The sequence below is a fragment of the Pseudorasbora parva genome, chromosome 17 (assembly GCF_024679245.1).
Source record: "Pseudorasbora parva isolate DD20220531a chromosome 17, ASM2467924v1, whole genome shotgun sequence".
Taxonomy (NCBI): domain Eukaryota; kingdom Metazoa; phylum Chordata; class Actinopteri; order Cypriniformes; family Gobionidae; genus Pseudorasbora; species Pseudorasbora parva.
In genome coordinates, this window is record NC_090188.1 from 35,015,419 (window position 1) to 35,027,790 (window position 12,372).

At 37.9% G+C, this 12,372-nt stretch overlaps 1 protein-coding gene across 1 annotated transcript in view; it reads left to right on the top strand.

Moving 5' to 3' along the window:
• Nucleotides 1-12,372, top strand: part of sft2d1 (SFT2 domain containing 1) — a 42,066-nt gene that overhangs the window by 16,675 nt on the left and 13,019 nt on the right. The window contains exon 7 of the mRNA XM_067421785.1: nt 10,829-10,858. Within this exon, the coding sequence (XP_067277886.1) occupies nt 10,829-10,858 (30 nt within the window). The remainder of the gene's footprint in view (nt 1-10,828; nt 10,859-12,372) is intronic.

Here is a 12,372-nt window from a genome sequence, read left to right on the forward strand (position 1 = left end):
TTTATATTAATGTAAAGAATTATATATTTACACACAAATAATATTCCATTAAAAGATGCTTATTTTAAATGTATTGTTCAGCTTTTTAACGGGGCAGAACAAGATAGGCCTTTAATAATCTTTCAATGAGCAAACTGTGATAATATATGAAATGCTTCAAAACAGAGCACAAACAGGGCACAAACCTCTTATGCACTTCCTGGGTGCAGAATGATGTGCTTAAAGGAACATCATGTTTCTCAAGTGCGCATTGAAAAGTTCATGGCACAAAAAGAAGAAATTTAGCATACACATCCGAGTTTATAACTGTCTAACAGTTTATTGATTTTATTTCTTTACAGTTTTTAATTAGTTATTGTATGTTTGATACCAATTTATAGTCCTGGTGCTGTGTGATCTAATAGACACCGAGTAGTGAGTACAACATCACTTAGAAACAGCAGTAAACTCCAGCAAAATGCAAATCCATTTTATGCAAATCCACAGCCCTTTACCTACAGATCAAGTATTATAACAGGGCTATGATGTTGGGGAGTTTTACTGTGTGGCCTTTCATGGCGCACGTTTTCAGTGCTGAATGGAGAATGATTGACAGCCACAGTGGAGGGAAGATGAGTTTTCGTCAATTTTTATTTAAAAATTTAACTCACATTAAGCTATGGAATGTCTCTAAATGACTTTGAATATATTGCATGAAACCTTAATTGGTGCTTGTTTATTTCTCTTGGTTCTTGACCTCGTCCTATACCGTAGTCCTATAAAAGAGCGCTATAATCGCAGTTGTCTGAAACAACCATAATTATACCAAATAACCGCCAACAGACGATTTAAATATTTCGACAGGCCTACTAAAAAAAAGTTTTTGAAGACAATCTTGGAATGCTGACTTGACAAAGCCTTAAAGGCCAATTCACACTGCACTGACAGACACAGACAATGCAAACAATCGTCAGACTACAGTATATATCTTCTCAAACATTCCACGACTCAACATGTTACATCGACGCAAACAAGCGGCAAACAATACCAGCAGGGACAGACACTAATCCACAAAGTCTGTTGCCACTGGTCTGTGTCTGTCAGTGCAGTGTTAATTGGCCTTTAAAAGTAAAAAAAACCTTAAAATAACATAACCAAATAACCAGTATATTTTTAATAGCATTAAAGAGTTAGTTCACCCAAAAAGTGAAAATACTGTCACCATTGACTCACCCTTATGTTGTTCCAAACTTGTATGAGTTAATATCTTTACTTTATTTTATTTTTTACTAAAAAGAAGATTTTTTGAAGAGTGTTTGAAGAACCAGACAGTTGATGGTAGTCATTGACTTTGTATAGTAGGAAAAAAATACAATGGAAATCAATGGCTACCATCAACTGTGGTTACCAATAATCTTCAAAATATATTATTTTGTGTTCAACAGAAGAAACTCATACAGGTTTGGAACAACATAAGGGTGAGTAAATGTAATGATGACAGAATTTTCATCTTTGGATAATGTTATTGAATTAACTTTCAAGGTCCAAAAAGTCTGTGTGACTCCAGTGGTTCAACCTTTTCATTTTAATTAGTGACAAGAATACTTATTGTATTGTATTGTAACAAAAATAATGATTTTATTCAACAATTTTATTCTAGCCTGTGCCAGTCTCCTACGCAGTTTCCATTGTAAATAGTGCAGTGCTCTCGAGATCTACGGCAGCCGATGCTGTTCACGTGAGCACCATGACTGGCCACGTAGCAGACTGGCACAGGCCAGAACAATTTTTTTAAAAATAAATTCATTATTTTTGTTTGTTTTTGCACACAAAAAGTATACATTTTTAAAGCATGTAAACTCTTTCAGAAGTAAGCCTGCAGTATGAAATAAAACATTTTAATTTGATAGTTTTAATTAAATTTGATTCTGCACATAAAACATTTCAGTCTGGTTGGCATCTGAATGTCATTCTTCCCTCATAAACGTGCACAGGCCCAGCCTGCTAGCCTTTCATCTAAAAATAATGTTTCATTGTACATGTGATCTCAAGATATTTGTGTGGCTGTATGTTTGTATTATGCGTGTCATAAAACTTAACCTGGAATCCTGGAAATTATTCAGGTTTAACAGGATAAATTACTCTAGCTAAGCCTGAACCGAGCACTTTCGGTAGTGCTGTACCTAAAACAGATTGGCAGCTTGTTCAGCTCTTTTCTTAAACCCTTCTGCCTGGGCATCTCAACTAGTGTAGGCTGATTACCTGTTAAAGGGTTAGTTCACCCGAAAATGAAATTTATGTCAATAATGACTCACCCTAATGTTGTTCCACACCCGTAAACCCTCCGTTCATCTTCAGAACACAGTTTAAGATATTTTATATTTAGTCCGACAGCATATGCAAGTGTAGGCACACTATACTGTCCATGTCCAGAAAGGGAATAGAAACATCCTCAAAGTAGTCCATATGTGACATTAGTTGGTTAATTAAGCCCCTTTCACACTGCGATTACGGTAAATACACGGATAATGCGACCCAGCATTTGTTCCCGGGCCGCTAGATTTGGCCCATTCTCACTGCCAGCGAAATACCGTAATATGTGCGCTTTCACACACAACTCGTAACGGTCCCGGAACGTGTTGACATGTGACATCCTGATGTGATGTATAATGGCGAGCGATCTCAGCTTCAGCGCGGATAGTAAGGAGCTCCGTGGTCTCGACTTGTGTCCAATTTGCGCACATTTCTGCTTGTTTAATTTTAGTTTCTTTTGTATACGAACACTCTCTGCGTTTAAAACACCAACTAGCTCTTCTGGCACTGCAGGGCTGTATTATAGAAAAAACAAGCTCCAGGAGTCGCACGATAACTACGTACACGTTGCGGCATTAGTTTCGGCTTTTGTTCACACAGCGCTTGTCCCGGGTCGAATACCGCAATGTTACTAGGTCCCCGACCCGGGTTCAATTCGGTAATCAATTCCAGCACGTGGTTGCTTTCACACAGAAGGCGACCCGGCAATGTTCCGTGAATATTGCGGGTCTGACATGCAGTGTGAAAGGGGCTTTAGAATCTCTTGAAGCATCGAAAATACATCTTGGTCCAAAAATAACACATTTTACTATGACTTTATTCAGCATTGTCTTCTCTTCCGCGTTTGTTTTCAAAACTCAAATAAAGATTCAAATGGTCATGAATCAGTGTATTGATTCATGATGAAGAAAAATGAAAGTGCTAAAAAAGAAAAGAAAGAAAGGACTTAATCCATATCTAGACACCAGAATATAGAGACTGGACCAGTAAGCAACCAACCTAGAAATTGCTTAACATTGTCCTAGCAATATAATAAACAAAAACCCCAGCAATCGCATAAAAGCCATTGACAACCATGACACCCTAGTAACTGCATTGTAGCACTCTAGAAACCACATAGCAATGACTTTAAAACCAACAAGAACACACTAACAGCCACATAGCAACAACTTGGTAACCACCCATAACTACTTAGCAGTACTCTATCATCCACAAAGAACACCCTTGCAACCACACAGCAATGCTTTAGCAACTGTCAGAGCCAGCTTCCAGTGTCTTTGCATTGTGGCAACAACATAGAGAATTTTCTTACTATTCTAAGGTGTCATGACATTAAAAAAAAAAAAAAATATATATATATATATATATATATATATATATATATGTGTGTGTGTGTGTGTGTGTGTGTGTGTGTGTGTGTGTGTGTGTGTGTGTGTTTGAGATTGATTTATAATATTAATAATGTTTTTTGCACAAAAAAACAGTCATACAGTATATTTGCAAAAATGATTTTCAACCCTCATTCTCATAAACCGTGTCTACAACCGGACACAACCGTTGACGCATTGCACCGCGCCACAACAGCTAGAAGCTGTCTACACTGGACACAACAAAGTTTAAATGCGTTAAAGCAAACATTCATTCACTCTCCCATGTGTCCTCTTGTCGGGAGCAACAAAAGTTATAATTATAGTGATTAAAATGGGTTGTATTTGCATTTGACACAACACTTGTGTCCAGTATAGACAGGTGTTAGTTGTTAAACAACAAAACGGCAGTTGGTGGGGCCTATGGTGCCATGATGTTAAACGATCTGTTGATGTCTTGCTGTAGAGACAAGCCATTTGAACTAACCCATTTTTGGAGATTGGTTACTTAAATGCTGTTTTTGTACTGAAGAAGACATTTTATGGCAAAACGTCTTATATGTTGTCTTGTATGTAAAAAAGAGGACTTTAAAAAAAAAAAAATTAATGTCATGACCCCTTTAAAGGGGTACTTCAGCACTGGAAAGATGAATCTATTTAAACTGGGTCTGTTTAATGTAGTAGAAATGTGAAATTATTTTTGAATTTGGTGCTTTCAGACTGAGAAAAGACAGAAAATTGGGATGAAAGACAAAAATTCCCAGAATGCTTCTCTGCCCTGAGAGGCCACTCCCAAAGCCACAGCTACTGAATCACTGATCACTTTCCCACCGCGTTCATCTTCATAAAATCAGTTCAGTTAGAGAACAGACTGACACTACAATTAAAAACTGAAGGTGTGTGTTCAATATATTGTGATTTAGCTAATGAGTGAGTTTCACAAACACAGCATGAGAAAGATTACACTCATCGTGAATGAGCTGAGGTAAGAGCCCGCGCTCGCGGCAGTTCTCAGTGTGTATTCAGTCTTTCGCGTTTTCAGTTCATGCCTTAAAGGGTTACTTCAGCGATTAGCATATGGCTTTGTATCAGTAGAATCAGTTATTTCTGGAAAATCTAGAAGAATTTTTTGGCAAGAGGCTAAAGACTACAGCCAGCAGAGGGAGCCATTTCCGCATGTTTTCAACTTGCGCAAGGGGGATGGAGATCACACTCACAGCTCAGCTCGCAGCTGCAGGCATAATCATGTAAACGGTGCGGCCGGCGGAGCAAAGTGTTTCAACTTCTCAAATTCATTAATGCGAAAGTTAAGCTTCCAAAAGCATGAACTGAAGACGAGCCAGACAGAACAAGCGTTGTGAATCTATGCCGCAAGTGCTTTCGTGCTTACCTCAGCTCTCATCACGAGCTCATTTAGATCATCATGAATGTATGTAATTTGACTCCTGCAGCCTTTATGCTGTGTGACACTCCCTTAGCGGCTAAATCACAAATTCAACAGACGCGTTCAGTTTTTAATTGTAGTATCTGTTCTCTAACTGAACTGATTTTATGTAAATGAACGCGGTCGCGGTGGGAAAGTGAAAGTGATTCAGTAATCTAGTAGCGGTGGCTTTGGGAATGGCCTCATAGGGCAGCGAAGCATTCTGGGAATTGGTGTCTTTCATCCCCATGAGACAAAAACGCATGTTCTGTCTTTTCGCAGTCTAGAAAGCACCAAATTAAAAAATGATTTTACATTTTTCTACATTAATGACCCAGTTTAAATACAGATTGATCTTCCCAGCGCTGAAGTACCCCTTTAAATTTAATAGGAATTAATTTGAGAAGTTAAAACACTCACTTTGCTCCGCCGGCCGCACCATTTACATGAATGTCTGCAGCTGCGAGCTGAGCTGTGAGTGCGATCTCACTCCCCATGTGCGAGTTGAAAACATACGGAAATAGCTCCTTCTGCTAGCTGTAGTCTTTAGCCTCTGGCCAACATTTTTACAGATGACGCAAATTGACGGTATTTGCGTCACCGGAGTCATTTTTCCAGAAATAAAATGCATAATAATATAAAAATGCATGAGGGGGGAGCATGATCGTTTGAATATACTCCACGGTTTCTACTGATACAAAGCCATATGCTAATCGCTAAGGTAACCCTTTAATGTTTTCTAATGCTCACAATTATGTGCCCTGATTAGGGCTGCACGATTAATCGAAATCGAACCGCAATCGCGATTTGGCTCGTGTGCGATTATGAAAGCTCAAAGGCTGCGATTTAAATAAAATAAATAAATGCCCTGTGTGTTAGCGAAGAGCGGCTCTGTGATAAATGCTGCTCCATCTGAAAGACTGCGAGTTTGAGTCGCTTATAACGTGCGTTTGAAAAAGTAACACGAGTCAAACATCTTCACAACCTAGTGAAGCATTCATAAACCTGTTCAACAAAAGACAACGTTTAATAACATGTTTAACTCACTTCATATCGTCAGTCGAGTGTTTGTGAGCTGAAGTGGCTTCTCATCAGAGGCAGACGACGCGTTATTTTATAGCATTCTATCTCAATCAGCACTGCATTATATTATACTTTATTATTATGAAAATACCCTTGACGGCTTGAAGAACTCAAATACATCATATTTTGCTGCAGTCGTGTTTATTGTCGTCATGTTTAATCAAAGCGTCTCTATCTTCTGTTTACACCGCGTTAGCTTCACATCATGGATTTCCTGAAAACTAACGTCATTACTAGGGGTGTGCACGAATATTCGAATAGTCGAATATTCGATCTGTAATTAACATTCGAAAACTAAAAATACTATTCGAATTTTATTTTGTTAATTGGCTGGCAGTAAATGCAGTTGTAGCAGATATCAAGTGGTACCCTCAGGACAGAAGGACAGCCAAACATGGATGAGATGAAGGATGTACATTTATTTACTTTAAAGAAAAAGTAGGTTGGAGCAAAATTAGAAAACACACACACTGGAAGGCCTACTGTCTCACGCCGCACTTCCCCGTCTGCATTCACAGTCAGACTGAGCGCGAACGCTTAAAGAGGAAGCGATAACGGATCCTAAGGTGCGCCACTAATTCAGGCCCCACCTACAACAATTGGTAGGAAATCCCGACTGGAACCATTGAAAATTAAACATAAATAACAATGAAAGGGTAACATTAAGTTGTGATGAAGTTAAAACATTTACAAAAATATTTCTTTCAACACAAATAAGGTAAGGTAAAATAAAGTAATAAAAGTAGGATGACATAAAATAAAAAGTCACAAGCAACTGGCTACACAGTGCATCCATGAGAAATCCCTCTAAATCTCGCAGTTATATCTCAATCCACTGGGTGGCGTTGTGGAGCAGGTTAATAAGTTAAGTGCATTTGATCACAATGTCGTCGTCTGCCTCGCAATGTTTGGAATTAACGTTACTTCGATGAAAATTGAAAATGCTGTTACAAAATGGAGTTACTTTTGATGAAATCAATTACTGAAACTGAGTTATAATAATATCATCACCACAAACGAGAATCACATGAAATCCAAACACCAGTGGAATGAGCGATCACTGCTCAGGAGTGCAGGTAAGCTCATCTGTACCCCGAGTGAGAGTGAGATAACTTATGATAGCAAAATGATCTCGAGACAAATGCTTCCTTTAAAGTTCTTTGAGGGTTTATGAACAGAAAACACTAAGTTCTTCACTCAAACTTCACTTAACCGTTATCTTTGTCTCCGCAACGCCTGTCAGTGGCGCATTTTCTCACCCGAGAATAATATCATAATCCAATAATATTATAGTTTCTCTCTACATGAAAATGTGAAACAATACAAAGTAAACACATCAGCCATATCAAACACACACACACAGGTCGGTAGGCTATAGCCTATTGACGTGTGTGTGTGTGTGTGTGTGTGTGTGTGTGTGTGTGTGTACGTCACGCTAACTGACGCGCTCGTGCTCCTTGAGCTTATAATGCTTTTGTTCTTTAGGCATTTTTTTTACACACTGTTTAATGTTTTAAAAACCTTAAGATATAATGTAAGCGTGTTGTGTACATTGCCTAATCATAAGCTTGTTCAGAAATGGTGACGACATGTTTAGAGAAAAAAAGAAAAACATCTCTCTCATTTTCTCAAAATACCTAATTTAAATAAACGAATATTCGAATATTCGATTTTTATGAGCCCAAATATTCGAATAGAATATTTTGGGAAAATGCCCATCCCTAGTCATTACTTCTCTGAGGCAAATGTGGCGGTTTCCGCTCGAGGGCGCCCTCTGGCTTTCAGTATGAATTAAAAACTTTTGGGTAATCAATAATAAGAAACTTAATTAACCTAAAAAATTATTAATTTATTGGACAATCCATGTTTTTCTTCAATGTACAGGAGTTTTTTTTAATCAGCACAAGATAATTAATATTCATGAGCCATTTCAAAGTAGTTACGTCACAACCTCATCTTTGACCCTTTGAACTGTAAGTTTGTTCTCTCTTGGAGACCTCTTAAAGGCTGCTTTCTACCCAGAATATAAGGCAGAGATGGGCAGTATTCCCATGCCACTAAAGCAGCTAAGCGGAGCTGGGCATCAGAAATAATTTGATCCTATAAGCGTGTCTTGACCCCTTCACTTGGCTACGAGCAGTGCACAGGTGCAGAACCAGGTGGTCAGGGCTCACCGCTACAAGACAAGAGAAGAATGTTATGTATTTGTCGAATGATTTTTATTTGCTACATTAAACCGTCATCTTACTTTATATGCATCACACAAACACATGGCTTCTCTGTTAAAACTAGAAAAGTTTTTCAAAACAAACTAAATGTTGATTTGGCATAGCTGTGCCTGAAAGTTTAAGTTTCAAAAGGCCTAGGACATTGAATGTTGACTATTAATAAGCATTTACACAGCATTATTGTTTTGATAGATAGACAGACAAATAGAGAGGGAACACCCAATGTCCGTGTGAGGATGGCCTTTCTGCACTCATTGATGCCCAGTTTTGCACACATCAGTGGGCCAGGTTTTATTAGCCATGTAATTGCCATCAGTTTCACTGTCAGGACATTCTCTTCTTTCACGCTGTGACAGACTACTGCCAGCCTTCCTCTGACGGCAGTCACTGGCAACCACTTGAGCCACATGTATGAAGAGGATACTAAGAAATCTGTCGGGAGGATTCCTTGATGCTAGCCATTTCTGAGAAGCTGTCAGTACATTTGGGATTTGTTACACATAACAGACTTCAAAGGAAATGCAAATCATTTGTGTGTGCGTGCGTGCGTGCGTGCGTGCGTGTTTGGTATAAGTAGTATACACCAAAGCCTGGAGTAATGATACTGGAAATTCATCTTTTCCATTTACAAGAATAAATTTCATTTCAAAATAAAGCAGTGTAGCAAATTAGCTCAAGGAAATTTTGAATAATTTAATATTATAAATATTTGGATCAGTTAATAAAATGGACTTGATGTAGCAGAAATAACAGCAGTCAATTAGGTACAGTTGTACACCGAATATAGCTGTGATCGCATCAGTAAAGAAACAGAATCAATACTTATGTGGATGAGCGCACAAGTCTTATTTAGCCCTCGACTCGTGTTTTGTTTGGGTCATTTGACCCAGAAAAAGTTTTCTTTATCTGAGCTTATGCCCCTTTATTTTTTATTTAAACAAAGGCATTATTTGTGGGTAATTTAGTCAATATTGGCACACTTTTTAAAATATTCTGTACAGTTGATCATGCTGGTAGCCTGATGTGGTCATACTCAATTCTGGTCAGAATATGAGTCTGAAACTGCTCCATTGGGCTGTGATTATGGGGCGGCTTTCAACCGAACCAGGAAAGACCTCAATTGGATAGACCTACAACCAATCAGAGCAACGAAGCAACGTCAACAGAGCTCAACTGCACTGTGTTGCCAAGTCCGCGTTTGTTTTGTTTTGTTTTTTGTTTTTAATCAATGTCCGCGGGTTGAAGCCACTATTATGTGATATATAGACCCATGTGTGCATATTTTAGCAGGCAACCTTGCCAAAATAACACAGATTTTACCCCCTAAAACACTATTTTTTTCTGGAGAACCCCCCGAGAAGCTATTGTTTAGGTCTAGTAGTTGGCGGGTTTTGTTGTAAAAACTTGGCAACCCTGTCTGCACGCGCGCTGAAATCAGGCTGGAATACACGATCTTTGCCGGTGTTGTAAAAAAAAAAAGAATTTAATGATACACAGAGTACTTACCCAACATGATCATCATTTTTGAGAGAAATTGTGAAGGTGAATGCATATCCAAACAAGATCTCCGTTTAAGATTTGAACAAATATATTCCAAGCCCCTTTGATGACGTGCATGATTACGTTACTGTTTATCATCTGTCCGTCATCGTCTAAAGCCTGCCCTGATGATTTCATTGGTCCGAACAGTTTCTGTTCGGAGATAATTACTCCTCTATGGACCGAGGCCAGACCGAACTGCCCGACCTAAACATTTTGTGGGCGGGGCTAAGTTCGGCTGGCATCCAGGATATCATGCTAGTATTCTTTAATATATAATCAGCACGTTTATCTTATACATAATGACACTTGTGGTGTTCCCGGGCTAAAATAACCGGCCTACAAAAATAGCTTGCAAATCTCTCATTATATGCTTAATCACCAGTTATTGGATTCAATCTTTTTGTCAATTAGATTTGATTTAATGGTTTTATTTATTTATTTTTTAACTTACTGATTGTAGGCCCCATTTATCTGAGCTTGTATTGGTCAAAAATGACCATCCATTCAAATTGAATTGGGGAGATCGAAAATAAGAGATGCATTTAGTGTTTAGGAGCATCTTGGCACCCAGTTTTGCTGTTGGTTTAGGCGTCTGTTGGATTATTCATTACATGTAATGAAGATATTTTAAATTGTAATAATATTTCACAATATTAATGTTTTGACTATGCATTCGTGAGTGTGTCTTCTTTCAAAAACACTTTAATAAACTCTGTATAACACAGAAAGCACGTCTTCTATTACATCATTTAATTATTTTAAAAGCAAGCTATAACTGGCATCTATGACGTACTTATGGATTTACTCTTATTTTTTTAGATTTTGTTTTTGAATCTATTCTAAGCTTTTAATGGGGCATTAGGTATTAACTGCATTTTTGTGTGTTTTTTTAGGTACAGCATCTCCTACATTCCATTTGCACGGTAAGTAAATACCTCCTCACCTCTTAATGTTTCATTAAGTACTTCAGATGTTATATAATTCTGCCTACATTTAATTTATTATTTAGTGACTGTTTTGTTATTATTTGGTAGAGTAGATGTGTCAAACACTGAAATATGATTAAATGGGCTATGTTTGTAGCCGTTGTAAAATAAGCCAGCCAGAGGCTGTGCCTTACAATGATTTTAGCACAACAAAGTTCCACAGAAGCTAGTTAAGTGGGAAATCAGTGGTGTTCAAATGGCAGTCTGGTTTTGGACCCCGGCTTGGTTCCATCTGGACCACGGGACATAATCACATCATTTTACAGCTAAAAAGACGTAAAGCGCCACATTAAGAGCTGCAGATGACGGGGTTATTTTTACATAGATACTAATAGATACTAAAACACTGCAGCAAATACATTTATTTTTATCTGTCATACAGATGACTTAGGGCTGGACGATATGGCCAAAATTTATATCACGATATATTTCTTAATTTTGGTCGATACGATATAATTTCGATATCGATATGAACTATATAAGAGCTTTAGAAAAACTACCAAGAACTGCCACAAAGGATTTCTGTACCTACAAACTTCTGACAAATTAATTTGCCAAGTCTATGAAACCTCCTCCTATAAAACTATATAATATTTTAGAAATAAAAACGGTACAAATAAATTAATGTTCACCTTTTATTTGTATTTAGCCTTTATACGAACAAGAAATGTGAAATCACCATCAAATAAACAAGACTCTCACTTCGCAGACGCAGTTTATTGAGCATTTTCTTTTAAGTTTTAAATTTCAGTGAAGAACGATTCATAGCGCTATATTCTCCTTTTATGCAAAACTATACCTTTATCTACTGATGCACAAAAAAAATAAATAAAATAAGACTCAATTCAGTGGCCTATTTGTGCTCTGTTTGAGATGAGTGCACGCTGCTTTTTGCAAGGCTTTAAACAGGAGAAAATGATACATTTTCGTGAAGCCATGTCTGACCGTCTTTCACAAGCTTTGAAAGGTAATTTAAACGAGAATGAACGCATTGGTGTTAATACATGACATTGTGTGCAAATGTGGAAAGTATTAAAACAAATGTGCCACTTGCCTCTTACATAAATAGTCTACATGGATTATTTGTAACGCTTGGCATCGTATTGTTAGACATTAGATTGATGCAGCTATGTCGATGTATTGTTACACCCCTAGTCGGCACCTCTCCGGCACAAGTTTAATATCAGCCCCATTCGCACGGGATTCGTATTATCTGGGGACCTCTGGTGATTTGTAATAATTGCAGAGAATGTATGTGATCTTAATCCCGTGCGAATCGGCCATGTCTGTAATTTGTAAAGTAAAAATTCCCCCGCAAATTAGCCTACCATATTTCGCCGAACACCGAGGTCCTGTGATAACATTAGTCCCGTGCGAATCGACATCTCTGTGATTTGGCCAGGATTAGGCGGATTGTATATACTTTTTGCAAGCTTTTTTTCTCCCTGTGA